The following is a 17,304-nucleotide window of genomic DNA, read 5'->3' on the forward strand; positions in this document are numbered from 1 at the left end:
AAAGGATAATATAACCTTTGTCCCATGAACTTGATAAGTAGATGCACATTGTCCCTCACTTGAGAACTAGATTCATTTTGATACTTGTGCTTTTTTTTTTGTTCATTTTGAACTTGACAACTAGGTTCGCTTCGATTCTTGAACTTGAAAATTTTTAAAGTTTGATGATGTAATACTTTGAGATTGTCCCACAGCATCACTTGAAAAATAACAATTTTTTAGATGACGGTGTGGTATAATCTCAAAATGTTATATTCAGTGTTTTAATAATCGAATCAATGGTTGAACAAGTTAGTCCATTGGTTCTCGATTCAACCAGTTCGATTGTTGGACTAACAATAAATAAATAAAAATTCATAAAAATATGAGAAAAATATTTTGATATTGTACCGTATCATCATCTAAGAACTTTTATTTTTCAAATTCAGAGTGTCATATCATCAAACTTTTAGATTTTTCAAGTTTAAAGATCAAAATGGACCTAATTGTCAATGTTATGCTATACGTCGATAATGGTACTAAGAATTATCGCAAAGCAATAAGAAAGAAAAATAAGAACATACAAATTTTACGTGGAAAACTCTTTTCGAGAAAAACCACAGGCAGAGTAGCAAAAATTCACTAATGCTGAAAAAACCACAATACAAGAGGAGATCGACTACACATATTTTAAGGGTTAAACAACCCTGTTATAATCAATTTCTAATAGAAGAAGTATAGTCCTATACGTATTCAACTTGTGCGGCATGATACTGTTATAGTCTTTTTCGGCCCTTGGTCCTTCACCTCCACAGATCCCTCTATTTTACCTCTTTATTTTATTTCTCTAACAAGTGACGAGATTTGGGTCACACAACTCTGAGTCAAGCTCAAAATAAACCATAAAAAGTATAGGTATCAAAGTGAACCTAGTTATCAAATTTAAGGGTCAAAGTGGACCTACCATCAAATTTAGAGGCCAAAAGTTATATTATCTTTCTTTTTTCCGGTCAAAAATTACATTATCCCAATTTCAATTGTACCCAGCATATCTAAAGAAAAAAACATAAGCAGAGCCAACTAGAGGGCAGAGTGAGGCCCGCCAGACCCATATTATACACTCTGTTATTCATCTCTCCTAAACCCTAATTTTAACTATCGGTTTTCCCCTAAACCCTATTCTCATTGAAACAGCCTTCTCTCCAAGTTTTCAGACCGATCCTTCTTTCAGCGTAGCGATGAAGCTTGTTATTGGATCAAATCCATGGACCTATTCTTGCATTTCTAGGATTCTGAGAGTTGTCGCCTACTCCACTAACACCCTTAGCCCCAACGCCTCCCCTTCAAAGCCACCAGACACTCTGCCCATCCGCGTCTCTCGATCCGGACATCCCAAAGCCTCCATCGTCCCTGTCCTCAACCAATGGCTCGAAGAGGGCAAAGCCATCAAGCAATCCATGCTCCACACTATAATCAGACATCTCCGCAGTTTCGGACGCTTCAAGCAAGCCCTCGAGGTACACTCCTATGTAACATGAAGCAATAGGAAACCTTTTTTTCTTCTTCTTAAAATTTTTGCCGAGTATTCTAAGATTGCCCCATATTCATGTCACCCCTGGATATTCAAAAGTAATATTTTGGCAGGTGTCCGAGTTTATGAGCGAAGAAATGAGGTATGGTATTTCAGTTGGCGACATGGCTGTGAGGCTGGATTTGATCTCGAAAGTTCACGGCATTGAACAAGCTGAGAAATACTTTGATAGTCTTCCTGACACTATGAGAACTTTCCAGGTATATGGCGCCCTTTTAAATTGCTATGCGCACCACAAATGTTTAGAAAAAGCAGAGGCCACTTTGCAAATTATGAGGGAATCGGGGCATCTTAGTAATGCAGTCTCCTATAATGTGATGTTAAATCTCTACAGTCGCCTAGGAAAACATGATAAGTTGGATGTCCTAATGCAAGAGATGAAAGAAAAGGGAATCAAGCATGATGCTTTCACCAACAATATTCGGCTGAATGCCTATGCATCCTCTTCTGATATTGAGGGGATGGAGAAATTCCTGACCACAATTGAAAATGATGTTGAAGTCTCTGTGGATTGGCATGCTTATGTTGCTGCTGCAAGTGCATACTTGAAAGCCAGGTTAACTGAAAAGGCTTTAGAAATGTTGAGTAGAGCAGAGCAACTAGTTACTCAGGCATCAAGAAAGCATGCTTATGAAATATTCCTCACACTGTATACTAATCTAGGGAGAAAAGATGATGTATATCGTATATGGAGGTTGTATGGGAACTTGGGGAAATTCTTTAACTCTGGCTATTTATGTATGATAAGCTCATTGGTAAAGTTGGATGATTTGGATGGTGCTGAGAGGATTTTGGCAGAGTGGGAGTCTGGATACTCATATTATGATGCTCGGATTCCAAATGTGATGATCAGTGCCTATTGTAGAAGGGGTTTTATCAAAAAGGCTGAAGCATATACAGTCAGTCTGATAGAAAGAGGTGTGATTAAAGAGCCTGATGCATTTATTTTGAATAGTTTGGCTACTGGATACCAAATGGATGGGCAGATGTCAAAGGCAGTGGAAACCATGAAGGCTGCAATCTTGTCTAGCAGTTCGGGATGGAAACCTAACCTCTGTACTTTGGCTGCTTGTCTCAAATTCTTGGAAGGAGAGGATAACTTAGAAGCAGCTAAAGAGCTGTTGCAGTTGCTTCAGGTCAGAGGCCATTTGTCAAATGATGTTTATAATGGATTAGTTAAGAATATTTTGGACGGAAACGTGGATGTCAGTGCCCTTGACCAGACAAAAGGAGGCAGTGAAACTCTTGATGAGGAAAGTACAAGGACTCATGAAGGTCAAATTGAGGCTAGCAGCTGACCTTTATATCTAGTTGACCTGGCAAAACGATTGTTACACGCTTTACCCCGCATTAATTATCTGCTATTGTTGTTTCTTGATTAGTCTCTGTACTTTGGTTAGGCATCTAATTGACATATCTGGTAGTTCGTAAAGGTCCTTGATTGCATAAAATTTGCAGATATTATTTTGAAAACTCTACCTTCCTATGGTGTTGACCCAAGTTGATTTAGGAAAGGCTATTGATGCTGACTTGTTTCGTGGTATGGGAGACTGTTGCACCATCAGACTGGCTCCTAGCCTGGTATTGAGTTGTGAGTGCTACACGCCTTACTTGCTGGACATTCTATCTGGATCGGATCCATATTTCCTTCAAAAACTAAGGGGCCAATAGTCATTCCAAGTTCCATTCCCATCGAAATGGTTAGTTACCCTCCCCTGACGGGCTGACCTTACGGCTCCCACTTTTGAAGGGAGCATGACATTGGGATTTCGGGTTTCCTAATAATTATTCAACATCTCTGTCTATACTGACTTTTACTTTTCCATATATTTACAAATCAATGAAAAATAAGATTTCTTTTCTGAAAATTATATCTTTTTATTGAAAATAGCAATTGCTAGAAAATAGACATGATTACTCACTAAGACCCTTGAGTTTAGATGGACTCAATTGGAGCTTAGTTAATTTTATTTTTTTAATTTCTTGGGTATATTAGCAAAAGCAGAGGAGAATTAACCTGATAATCTGAGGACAAATGAATGATACATATTTAACCGATCCATAGTTGGCCAAATGACTTGATTAGGAGATCTAAAGGATGTACTGCATGTGGATGTAGTATATAGGCAATCCTTAGATGCGAGATGGTGTTCTGAATATTTCTTAGTATTGGTTCTTGTTTCCGATGGATTTCAGGTTGACTAACACTCGAGTTCATTGTCCTGTTAGTTCATGACATAAGCAGTCTACTAGTAGCAGGGAAAAAAAGGCAGTTCACTGCTCCTATATTTTGTATTTTCCTCAGTATCATCAGTCTGTAGTGCATAGGCGACATTCTTTGCAAAAATTGCCTAACCACAATATGATTATCTTCAAAGTACTCCTATGCCTGCGCCTACAACATACATCTGACGTTTATATAGTGAAAGTGAATGACCGAGTTTAAAGACCTTTTGTGGAGTAATATTGGGTTTCCAAGTCAAATTAGAGTTTAAGCTAAGCTCATCCTTATGGAATGGCATTCACGAACCATGTGGGGGCATATGGAAGATGCGGAATCTAGCTATCTTTCTTTTAAGTATTTCCAGCCTCTTCTTTAACGCCATGCAGAATTTTTTTCATCCAACTTGATCCATTATATAGGTTTACTTTGATTTTGCTAGTATCACAAATTGGGTTGGTTGGTTTCGTCTAATCAATCTATGCCTATGCCATCGTAATATTTTGAGTCTGTTACTAATATTTTATTTGGATATTCAATAAATCATATATTTGGATATGGATTTTAAAATCTCACATTTTTTTCTGTATTCATCCACTGTCTTCAAATTCAGTGACCATACTGTTTTTGTCTTATCACTATCAATGTGTTTCAATATATTGTTGCAATTCTTTGACATATATATTTATAGTAATTTTTTATTTTTTATTACATTATATATTATATATAATATACATATAAATAACTCTTAATTACATGTGTATAAATATATTTATATATGCAAATATAAGTTTTAAAATTATTAATTAGATTCAATAACTTAATTTAACAATTATATGTCAATTTTAAAATGTAATTATAAGGCTATTTTACCAAACTAGTCCAAAAAAATATTATATTTACAAAAAAAACCCAAGTTTAAAAACAATCACCAAAATAGCTTAAAAGGAACAATAAAATTGGGTTGTGGTTTGTTAATGGCCGCAATCCACTCGTATTTTACACCCATGATTGCCTAATAATTGAGTTAAGACTTTTAAAAAATTAATTTTTTGGGTTTTGGCCTGTAATGGCCGGAATCCGAAAAAAAAAATTTTTTTGGTGTTGGCCTGTCAATAGCCGGCACCCAGTATAATTTTAAAAAAATTCTTTTTTTTTCGTGTCAGAATCAGATATCAGTATACGAAAAAAATAAAAAAAAATTGTTTCTATCCAATTTTTATCCCATCCATCTAACACTTTTTTTTTAATCAGTATAGAAACAATTTTTTTTATTTTTTGTATGCTGATATTTGATTCTGACACAAAAAAAAATTAAATTGTACTGGGTGCCGGCCTGTCCCAAATTTTTTTTTTCGTATACTGATATCTGATTCTGACACGAAAAAAAGAATTTTTTTAAATTGTACTGGGTGCCGACCATTGACAGGCCAGCACCCAAATTTTTTTTTATTTTTTTCGTATACTGATATCTGATTCTGACACGAAAAAAAAATTTTAAATTGTACTGAGTGCCGACCATTGGCAGACTAACACTCAACACAACCCTTCCGCTACTTATGTTGATGCCGTCACCGCGTTTCGTTGTTGCCACACTTATCAAATGCTCAGGTAACAAAACTGCCTTCAAGTAGTATTAATTACTAAAAGAATTGTTATATGTTGGCTTTTTTCTAAAAAAATTTAACTCATAATAATTTTATGTCTTGAAATAACAATGCATAAGTGTTACTATTTTTTAAAATTAATAATAATTCTATATTTTTCAAAAGCTAGCTAAATTTAATTTCAGCTTTTGACTTTTTTTTTCTTTTTTTTTCCTTTTTTGTATATGCAACAGATCTTAAAAAAAAAAATCCAATATTATCTTATATTACCTCTTGGCTCATGCGCATGTAATTAGAACAACTTGATGAACACTTAAGCTAGATCACATTCACAGCACCAATGAGAGTTAAACAAACAAATAGTATAAAGCTCAAAATTAGGGTCACTGCTAACGGATGTTGTAGTGGCTTCTCAAAATGTGTTGGTAAAAAATTTGCCTTAAGCAAAGGCCCATAGTTTTTTCCACCCTAATATGGAAGGTTTGGCAGCAATCTACTTCTTATTGCGACAATAATCAAGCTTGTTAGACTTAGGCACATGGTAACCTTTCATTCACAGATTCCGAGCTCTCTTTTTTCCGCTGAATATCCAGATACTAACTCCACATTGTCGAACAAAATGTGAGTGAGATTGGAACTTGGCAGTGCAAGCTAGTCATACTTCGCCTTCCAAGTATAGAGTAAAAAGAAGACCCAAGATAGAGCCAGCAGAATATCACCCATCACTTGTCTCGGCCAATCCCAAGCCAGATCCTCTAACCTCCTCTCAAAATTAACCCTCCACACAGCCATTGATAAGTGAAGGAGTACACATCCTTTGGCGAAAAAGCTCCGGAACAGGTTGTCTTTGATAAAGGCTACCATGAACACCAAGAACCCAACTACAAACAGAAGCAACCCAACAAATGAATTGGATGTCTGAATTAACAATTGATCATGTGGGGTTGACCCTAAAAGCTTTTGAGCCGTTTCAACACCGTGGCCGAGTATATAGATCTCGTGGAGATAGAACATTATTAAGGATCCACTCGTTATGGCAATCACGGAGTGGAGAATGCAGATTACAAAGAACATGGACAAACCCATTGTACTCGATTGTCTATATAAACCATTCCTTGCGTGGATCTTCTTCCCATTGTCTTCACAACAACTATCTAATGAAGATTCAAGAAAAGATACATATTTTATAAGGCCAATATTAAGAGCTGATCACAGCAATAATAGAAAAGCAAAGGAATCCAGCCAAGGAAGCCCTGAACAGAAACGAAATTTACAAAAAGGGGTCAACAAAATTTATGACAATGAGAATAAAAATAAACCATGAAACCTGCAGACGTACACACCAAGGGAAAAACCTCGATCCTCAGATAATGACCCAGTGATGTTCCTCAAGTGAACAACCCGAAAAAGTGGAAATAAATTACAAAGAGGCAAGGATCAAAGAAAAAAAGTTGAATGAAGAGAATCTGATCTGGAATTGGGATTAAATTACCAAACTCTGAGCTGTGGGGTTCCTTGGGTTGTGTGCTTTTAGCGGTTTAAATTACCAAATTTTTGTGCCTCATCCAAGTTTTATCAGTTCCTGCTTTAATTTCATTTATGGGTATTATTTTATATTTTATTTTAGTTTAAGTTTAAATTATGCTTTTAAATTTTTCTTAGTTTGATTGTAAATATTAGATTATGCTGACCGAAAAAAGTTATATAATAAATATTTTATTAAAATTTTAAATAAAAATTAAATGAATTTTTGGTTGAGAAGATAAATTTAAATGTTTAGAATTCATCTTATTATAGATTTAAATATTATTATGATTGAAATTTTTTCGAGTTTATATAAAAGTTTTATAATAATATAATTTATTTTATTTATAAACAATGATATATTTTTTCTAAATTTTATATAAAAAATAAAAATATTGTCAACTTTAAAAAGTAAAAAAAACTGTGTTAGTAAATTTATATCTAAGTTAAATGAATAACAAAGTCAGAATAGATTGTAAGGGTTGCTTGAAAATAAAAATTCAAAATTCTAATGTGTAATTGCACTTCTTTTAGTTTACAAATTTAACCTAATTGGTGTTGGTGGTATTTGATTTTGATACTCATAGAGGGTGTTGGGTAGATATTGTTGATACTCACTAACATTTATAGTGGTGAGAGAGCCATTAAAGATGGCAGTTCGTGAGTTGGGAAGGCGTTCCAGCAATGTCTAGGCTTTAAATTTTATCTCTCCTCCTTTCTTGGTGTTTTTTTACTAAAATATTATAAAAATAAAAAAGATACCAAAATAATATACAAAAAAAAGTTTATTTATCAAAATAATACAAAAAAAAGACAGCTGAATGAAGGGCCTGCCACAGCCCGCACCAATGGTGCCTGTGGCAGAGGCGGCACCAACATGTTTATATTTGAGCCATTTGTTCGTATTTTTCCCCGAATTTTATTACTTTAAAAAATATACTATTTTTTAATTTTCTAATTTTACATTATTTTAGTAGATTATGTTTGAAATGTATTCATTTAGTGTGTTTTTATTTAAATTAAAAAAACTTTATTTCGCCCTTTGTTCGTATTTTTTTGGATTTTATTACTTTAAAAAATATACTATTTTCTAATTTTATTATTTTAGATTATTTTAGTACATTATGCTTGAAATTTATTAATTTACTGTATTTTTAAATAAATTAAAAACTCTTATTTTGGCCATTTGTTCGTATTTTTTCCGAATTTTATTACTTTTAAAAAATATACTATTTTCTAATTTTATTATTTTACATTATTTTAGTACATTATGTTTGAAATGTATTCATTTAGTGTGTTTTTAAATAAATTTAAAAATCCTTATTTCAACCATTTGTTCGTATTTTTTTTCTAGATTTTATTACTTTCAATAAAATATATTATTTTCTAATTTTATTATTTTAAATTATTTTAGTACATTATGTTTGAAATGTATTCATTTAGTGTGTTTTTAAATAAATTTTAAAAAAACCATTATTTCGCCCTTTGTACGTATTTTTCCCCATATTTTATTACTTTAAAAATATAATATTTTCTAATTTTATTATTTTACATTATTTTAGTACATTATGTTTGAAATGTATTCATGTAGTGTGTTTTTAAATAAATTTAAAAACCCATTATTTTGGCCTTTTATTTGTATTTTTCTCAGATTTTATTACTTTAAAAATATACTATTTTATAATTTTATTATTTTAGATTATTTTAGTACATTATGCTTGAAATGTATTAATTTACTGTATTTTTAAATAAATTAAAACCATTATTTTGGCCTTTGTTTGTATTTCTTTCCCAATTTTATTACTTTTAAAAATATACTATTTTCTAATTTTATTATTTTACGTTATTTTAGCACATTATGTTTGAAATGTATTCATTTAGTTTATTTTTAAATAAATTTAAAAATCCTTATTTGACCATTTGTTAGTATTTTTTTATATTTTATTACTTTCAATAAAATATATTATTTTATAATTTTATTATTTTACATTATTTTAGTACATTATGTTTGAAATGTATTCATTTAGTGTGTTTTTAAATAAATTTTAAAAAACCCTTATTTGACCCTTTATTCGTATTTTTCTCTAGATTTTATTACTTTCAATAAAAATCACACTAAATGAATATATTTCAAGCATAATGTACTAAAATAATATAAAATAATAAAATTAGAAAATATTATATTTTAAAGGAATAAAATCTGGGAAAAAATACTAACAAAGGCCAAAATAAGATTTTTTTAAATTTATTTAAAAACACACTAAATGAATACATTTCAAACATAATGTACTAAAATAATATAAAATTAGAAAATTAGAAAATAGTATATTTTTAAAGTAATAAAATTTGGGGAAAAATACTAATAAAGGCAAATAAGGGTTTTTAAATTTATTTGAAAACACAGTAAATTAATACATTGCATAATGTACTAAAATAATGCAAAATTAGAAAATTAGAAAATAGTATATTTTTAAAAGTAATAAAATCCGGAAAAAATACGAACAAAGGGCGAAATAAGTTTTTTTAAATTTAAATAAAAACACACTAAATGAATACATTTCAAACATAATCTACTAAAATAATGTAAAATAATAAAATTAGAAAATAGTATATTTTTTAAAAGTAATAAAATCTGAGAAAAAAATACGAACAAAAGGCTGAAATACAAACATGTTGGTGCCGCCTGTGACAGACCCTCCATTCAGCTGTCTTTTTTTTTTGGTATTATTTTGGTAAATAAACTTTTATCTATATTATTTTGGTATTTTTTTATTTTTATTTTGTAATATTTTAGTAAAAAACCCTATTTATGGAGAGGGGTTAGTTTGGCATGGATCCTATCCATCTTGTACTCCACTCCATTTGTGTAAAGGGTAGAGTTATAGATGTCAACTAAGAATATTATTAGAATTGATGTGAGGGAACTATGTGAGATAAATAAATGATTGTCAAACCTAGGGTTATAGATTGACAGGTCTTGACAAGAACTCTTCCCCGTATATTTTCTAGAGATTATTTGGAGTTTGGATAATACAGCAGAAAATCAATTTAGAAAAAAATTAGAGTTTTAAATATTTTTTTTCAAAACAATAATTTAATTGTGATATCTAAAGTAATCAACACTTAATAAAATTGTACATTTTCGATTCGTTTAGGATGAACACTTCAATTGAGTAGTCTTCTCCGCTATCCTCAAACTCACGTCTGCCGAGTGTGGACTAACTTCAAATCAGAAAATTTTTCATAAAAATTATCAGTGGAGTAATTTCATAATTTCTCTAAACTTATGAGTCAAGATGTAAAAAAGAAAAATATCTTTAAAATAATAATTTTTCGAGAATTTTCTCTTGAATTCAAGTGTGTTTTAAATAATGACCCACTACTCTCTCTTTATATAGGAGAGTTTAGAGAGTTCAACTATGATTAAACTTAATCACTTTAATATTAAATTTAATCTAATATTAAATTTAATATTAAATCTTATTAAATTAATAGAATATTTATCTAAAAGATAAATATTAAATTAAATTTAATATTAAATCTATTAAAATAATTTTATTTTGGAATAGTTAATCTAAGGGTCTGTTTGATAGGGGAAATATTTTCAGGAATTGGTTTTCCACATTTTCCGGTGTTTGTTTGTTGGAAAATATTCTCCTCATGTAAAATCAATTACAAACACGGGAAAAAGAAGCCTTTAGTTTTGGAAAATGTCTTACCGTTTCTACTTGGTAAGACATTTTCAGAAAATTTTCCTTTCCTTCCCTTCCCTTTCCCTATCCTTGACACTAATCTTACGCTTGCCATCAGCCAACACCGATTCTTAACACCCAGCACACGGCGTTCATCAAGTCAGGAATTACATACTGAATCGAAACCGGAAGAGCTTTCTAAGGTGGAAATGGCTCATCGAGTTTTCGGGATAACCGTTTCCATAAAAAACACGATTCGATCTTCTCATGAGAATTGAGTTAATCTGGTTTGAAATTGGGATTTGGGGTTTTTGTTAATTAGTTGTTCATGTAATTTGTTTTCCAATTTTGGAAGAATTGGTTCTCTGCTGTTGGGATTTCCATATAGTTCTCTTTAGTCTTTCCATTGCAGGGAAATTTTACTTCTATGATTGATTTCCATATAGTTTTGTGTCTGTTGAGTTTTATTACTTGAGTGAAAGCATATATTCACTTGTCTGATTTTAATCAAATATTAGCTAGTAAATTGTAGGTAAAATCGTGCATCCCTACATCTGAAATGGATTTTTCATAAGACTGATTTCCGAGTTTCTTTATTGTTTTTAATTTATGGGACCACATTAGCACCCGCAAATTTGTTTCTTTGTTGTTTTTTTTTTCATTTCGAATACTTCAAGAAAACTGTCAAAAATGTTGGAGAACCAATGAGTCATCTGGAATCCATTGCTTCCTCTGCGGTATTTACCTTAGATGCTTCCTCGTTTTAACTTTCTATTTCTGTCTTTCTATGCAATACAATCAGAACAATGTATTATAGTAAGAACTGAATAGTTCCCTCAGAGGCAGGTTGATTCATCAAAGGATTCTCTATCCTATCTTTGGCCATCTAATTGATTTATGGTCCTTGTAGGATAAGAAAATGGTAAGAAATCCAACCAAATACAAATTTGGAAGGTGTAAATTCCACACTTATGCCTTCTATGGGAATTCTTGTAATTTGGATAAGCTATTTTATGGTCAATCTATTAGGAATATGTTTACATAGTTATGGTATTGCCTTCTAATTTTCTGACTAAAGCATTTGGATCTCAAAATTTTAAGCCCCTTAATTGAATTTAATGTACCACAGGTACGTGCAGCTATCAAAGTCAAAGCCCCTGCAATTATTTGCTTCACTTCATCTGGAAGAGCTGCAAGGTTACATTTATTATTTTGCGTCCACTTTTTTTTGTTGTGTGTATGAGAGAAAGAGTCTATATCAGTGCCTGTAGTTTGTGTTTTTATAATTAATGCAAATGCTTATGGTCGGTGGTTTCCTACATGGTTATTGCACATTGATCATCCTGCATGGCATGCAAACATTATGCTTATACTTCTTTCTTTGCTAATTGTTGCTAAATGTAACTTTATACGTTTTTGTACTAGTGCAGGCTGATTGCAAAGTACAGGCCAACAATGCCTGTGATATCTATTGTCATTCCTCGGCTAAAGACAAATCAACTACGCTGGACTTTCTCTGGTGCTTTTGAGGTATGCTAGTGACGATATTTTTCAGGTTCCCTGTGAGTATGAGTCTGTTTCATGGATGTAAGATGCTTGAATTACATTTTGAATGGATGCGTTAATATCTGTACAATCATCAGGCAAGTAATGTGCACTGTGTGTGTTTAAGATTTTATGATTTCCACTTGTTGAGTAGATATTATGTTATGAACTAATTATGACATAATTATGTTATTATTGTCTGCTAGCTCTCTGGAATGTTTCTCACATCAGTTGAGCTTGTTCTAAGCAAGCATAGTGCTATCTGGATGAAAGGAAAACCAACCCACTTAAGTCAACTGCCTTTTACTAACTATTCGATGTCATTTGGCATTGTCATTACCATATATATAAATGAAGAAAATTGCTCTGTTCTGCGAGTTGTTTGTTTTCTTGCAGAATAGAGATAGTGGTTGGGGTCTACACATTAAAGGTCCAAGCACCATGTTTGGTACTGTGTTAAATTATGTTAGCTTGAGGCTGCTTGGTGAAGGTGCTGAAGGTGGAGAAGGGGCAATTGAGAAAGCACGTGAGTGGATCCTAGAACATGGTTCCTTTCAAAAGTTTGTTAGTAAATAGTCTCCCTTTTACAGGTCTTATATCTGTTCCAAAGGTTCTACATTATTCTACTCTAGACAATACTTTTGTATAATTTTGTAGGAAGAATGTGGTGTCATTGTCGAATGGTGTATCTGCCAATGTCGTTTTTGTATGGGAAGAAGTTTGTGGGTCCTATCACACCCACAATTCTATCCTAGAACATAGTTGATTGCATGCATATGGTTATGTATTTGTTGAATGCATACATATATACATATTTATGTCTGTAAATGTGTGCATTGGGATAAATTTTATAGGAGATAGCTTTGTGTTACAATGTAGATTGGTTGGCTAAGGAATTGGTTATACTTGAGAGAGGCTGAAATTTGATAATGATGCTATCTGTGTTGTTTGAAAGACAACAAAAAAATTGCTTTTATGCTGAGTGTAATTTCATCAGGAGATCACTACAATTGATTCACTACTAAATAGTAAATTTCGGAAGTAGTTTGCAATGCTTTTATATTTTAATAATTGAGTATTATTATATATTTAATTTGATTTATTTATTTATAAATAAATCATTGCAATATATGTAAAAATAATTTAAAATATAAAATTTATTAATATATATTAATATATGTAAAACAACTTTTCCGGAAAATATTTTCAGAAATCGCCAAAGCAATGAGAAAATATTTTACACAGATTCAATCAAACACCAGAAAATATTTTCCAGTAAATCATTTTACAGAAAAGTAAAACATTTTCCAGAAATCATTTTACGGAAAACATTTTACTGCCAATCAAACGGACCCTAAAATCAAAATTTCTAATTGAGTCCCAATAGAAGTATAATTCTTCTACTGCTCAACCACTGAAGACCCACCGCAACTGACCAATTTTCGGGCACCAGAATGTCGTTGTCGCAGCTTCCGACACCTCGAGCTAGTTTGATTTTTGCTAATTCAGTCTGGGCCAATGATAGCCCGACCGGTCCAATCCAGCCACTGGTTGGACCGTCAACCCGGTTCGACCAATTTTTGGATCTTGGTCTCGATTTTTACCTCCCGAATCCAATTTACGATCTTAGGTCCAATTTTCAAGTTCAATTACCCATTGGGCCAATTGTTTGACTTAAAAATTAATTTCCAAGAATATCATATTAATTTTAATTAATTTGATGAATTCAATTTTACTTAATCAAAATTAAATTTCCCAAAAATCACTTAAATTTTCCAAATTAATTTTTCATGAAAATTCTTTAATCAAATTCTCTTGTTGAACAATTCTTTACGACTGTCTAATTTAATTCCACATTGAATAAATTGACTCAATTAAATTATTTCCAAAGTCATAAAATTTACTTCTAATTCAAATGCAGCCCGTTCAAGCTTTTGTTGAGCTAGTGGAGGGATGAATCAGACATATACAATTAGGCTCTAGTAATTGCAATTATGTCCAGAAGTATCGTTCCAATAATTCACAATTACTTAATTATGGAGTCAGTCCATAAGAAGTACCATGATTGAAACCTCCTTATTGTATACTCTTTACGAAAGCAATTCATCTAACTGCTTTGTCCAATGACCTCATCATGTGTATATTACACTGATATGATATCATTGATTTTTTTGAGTTAAATTCGTTCACTCAATACAATCCTATTTTATCTGATTGTCACCATTGTATCTTCTTAATGATTAATATGACCACTATCAACAAAGGACTGTAATAAATTGCTCATTTAAGAACAAGCAACCCGTGACCATGTTCCATATTTATCAATCCATACAATGCCAATGATAGGATACTGTTAACTCTTTAATTGAGCTTTGAATTCCACTATTGCTAATAAAACCATGCCATACACAAGTCATGTACCCAATATACTAGTTATTGGCTCGATCATCTTTAGAGCATAAGCCTCCAATTATATCAAAACACATAAGTTACATACGTATGGTCAGTGACTAATTCAAGATTTAAGTAAAATCACACCATAAATGTCACAAGTGAATTAATTCACAAACGAATTCAAAATGAATTAATTGTGGGTTCAGTCCGATATATCATTCTGCCAATGAATATATCTATGTCTCTACCCGTAGAGTCAACTGCTTCGATAGCCAAGATGGTTTCAATTATAATTGTAGACGACATAATAATCCTTTTCAGTATTTGAATCAAATGTTCACTTTGAATCTTTTACGGGTTACGGTTCACTTTGAATCTTTTACGGGTTACGGACTTGTATAGATTATCTACTGAAGTAAGTTGTCTTTCTCGCAATGTAAATGTTCTTACAATGCTACTTATCATCAGTTTGAACTTATACAATCAATCAGCTAATATTTATTTGTCATAATTTCGCTATGCATGCAAAATAGCGAAATATGAAAGACAAAAATACAAAAGATATAACAGTGAAATGTGAAATTTATTTATTCATCGTTCAAATACATAAAAAATAATTACATGTTTATTACAATATGAATACATTTCCCAACACACCTTATGTGGCGTGGAGCTTTGGCAATGCAAGATTATGACTATTTTCCCAATGAGGCTACAAGGTTGAGCTTCATTGAGTTTTTCCTCTTAGATGTAGGTGTCGGGTGGTTTGGCAAGGGATGAGATGGTGTGGGAATAACAATTACCCCTAAATGAAATGTAGGTTATAAGTGATTTGGATTGAGTGAAATATCTGGTGGAGCTCTTACGAGTTCTAATGACTGAATAAAATGTCATGATTATTGCCATGATAATTGTTTCTTTGTTTTAATTGCTTTAGGACACTTGTTTGCCTTTGATTGTTTTTTTTTCTTTCAAAATTCACTGTTTTTCTTCAAAACATTGCTCTTTTATCTTTTTGCTTTTAATTTCTCATCTTTTAAAATGGACACTAATTCTTCGAGATTTCAAGCAAATGGTGCTCTAGTGGAAGGTGAAGAACGGTAATGTACCACCAATATGGAGGAGATTACTGCCATGTTGCTATTCCAATGCCTCAAGCCTTCTTACTATAAGTATCAGTTCTTAGTTCCATTAAGAAGATCATATGGGACAAGCAACGTTACGATGGATGGGAGGGGGTTTTATCGCCATTTGCATTTGTCGGAAGTGCGCTTTCACTTGGCCCTCCATCCCTAGTTTGTAGAGTTACATGTAAAGTTACATGGAATAAGTTTCTAAAATTACTTTGCACAACATTGTATTCAAAAGCTAGACTAGTATTAGGAGGTGGATAAACGAACTAGTAAAGGTATAAATTAGAGCCATCTCAATTAGAGGGGTTTTTAGACCTTTCTTCAATTGCGTTTGCTTAGCTAATAGGGAATTAGCTCCCATTTCCAAACAATAATGACTTACTCAAAGGCATTTATCAGCTTAATGTTTTAGGGAAAAAAAATTAAGAGAGAAATACAACAGAGGAGATGAGGTCATTGGGTACATGTTTATTTCACTAGTTTTCTAATTTAGGCATTGGAACAAAGAATACTTAAATCTAGGATAAAGCTACTATAGCAATCCGCATGGGCCCAAGTGGCTTAAAAAACTATTTTGGAACCACATAGGGAGCACTTGGTTAGCTTGGTTTATCAATTCATGATTGTAGATATTCTGTCTTTGCTTTGCATGCTAACAAGTTCCATAAAGAAATAGACAGGAATTTAAAATAAATTCTTAATTCGTTGATATGGTTATATACATCTAACAACTAGGGTCTAATGGCTTGCACCAGTGGTCTAGTGGTAGAATAGTACCCTGCCACGATACAGACCCGGGTTCGATTCCCGGCTGGTGTAATTCATTTTTGTATTTATTACTTTTTGTGAGGCATCCGCATCTTTGCTTCCCAATGTGCCGAAGGCCCATTATTATCCATTGAATGAGACCCCTCCAGGCTCCAATGGTGTTGTGCCTGTCTACGAAACTGGGTAAATGATTCCATCAGTTCAAGTTCAAGTTCAAACCCAATCCCTGCTTCTCTAGTAACTTTTTTTGGCCTAATACATTAAACAGAAGAGTTAAACTTCAACTAATCAAATTTTCCCGCATCCTAATTTTTATGTTTATGTGATCCAGTTTTTACCATCAACTTTGATTTTTTTTTTGTAAAAAGTTTATAAGAAAATTCTTTCAGTTGCTTTATTTTAGTAGTTAATAATAAGTTAATTTATAAACCCTAAGTTGTGATCTCTTGATCGGATGTTTATTTTATTTATGAATGGTTTGAGTTTGAATCACAAATATAAAAAAATTATATTAATAATTTAACTTCAAATTTTATTTAATAAAAGAAAGCCTTGATAAATAAAAACATATATATCTTTCTATGTTTATTTTTGTATACAACATCTATTTTAGTAATTTTAAATATTATATTAATTTACTCTTTATTAAATATTAAAATATTTTTCAATTAAATTTTGTTCTCGAAATATTTTAAGTTAAACTCGATTAGAAAAAAATTAATAAATACAAATTTCTAGTAACATATTTAATCAAATAAAAGTTTTAAAATATAAGGGTAAATTTATCTTTAGTTTAAAAGTACAATAATAAATAAAAATAAAAATAAAGTATAATGATAAATTTTAAAAT

The 17,304-nt window shown here is 31.7% G+C and overlaps 2 protein-coding genes, 1 long non-coding RNA gene and 1 other non-coding gene across 4 annotated transcripts; 3 read left to right on the forward strand and 1 right to left on the reverse strand.

Moving 5' to 3' along the window:
* The first annotated feature begins 1,054 nt into the window (after positions 1-1,054).
* On the forward strand, positions 1,055-3,438 carry LOC105764208 (pentatricopeptide repeat-containing protein At2g20710, mitochondrial). Its single transcript, XM_012582714.2, has 2 exons — positions 1,055-1,496; positions 1,624-3,438. Exons 1-2 carry the CDS (start codon positions 1,218-1,220, stop codon positions 2,866-2,868), a joined length of 1,524 nt encoding a protein of 507 aa, XP_012438168.1. The 5' UTR covers positions 1,055-1,217; the 3' UTR covers positions 2,869-3,438.
* Positions 3,439-5,747: 2,309 nt separating this feature from the next.
* LOC105764209 (uncharacterized) lies at positions 5,748-6,921 on the reverse strand. The gene is made up of 2 exons (XM_012582715.2): positions 6,742-6,921; positions 5,748-6,651 (listed from the first exon to the last, which is right to left on the reverse strand). The coding sequence occupies exon 2, from the start codon at positions 6,482-6,484 to the stop codon at positions 6,050-6,052; it is 435 nt and encodes a 144-aa protein (XP_012438169.1). The 5' UTR covers positions 6,485-6,651; positions 6,742-6,921; the 3' UTR covers positions 5,748-6,049.
* Positions 6,922-11,281: 4,360 nt separating this feature from the next.
* On the forward strand, positions 11,282-12,145 carry LOC105762480 (uncharacterized). Its single transcript, XR_008191822.1, has 3 exons — positions 11,282-11,351; positions 11,744-11,811; positions 12,045-12,145. It is a non-coding gene; the product is annotated as an uncharacterized LOC105762480 (long non-coding RNA).
* Positions 12,146-16,434: 4,289 nt separating this feature from the next.
* On the forward strand, positions 16,435-16,505 carry TRNAG-GCC (transfer RNA glycine (anticodon GCC)). The gene has a single exon. It is a non-coding gene; the product is annotated as a tRNA-Gly (tRNA).
* Positions 16,506-17,304: the final 799 nt, after the last annotated feature.

The sequence above is a fragment of the Gossypium raimondii genome, chromosome 12 (genome assembly GCF_025698545.1).
Source record: "Gossypium raimondii isolate GPD5lz chromosome 12, ASM2569854v1, whole genome shotgun sequence".
NCBI lineage: Eukaryota > Viridiplantae > Streptophyta > Magnoliopsida > Malvales > Malvaceae > Gossypium > Gossypium raimondii.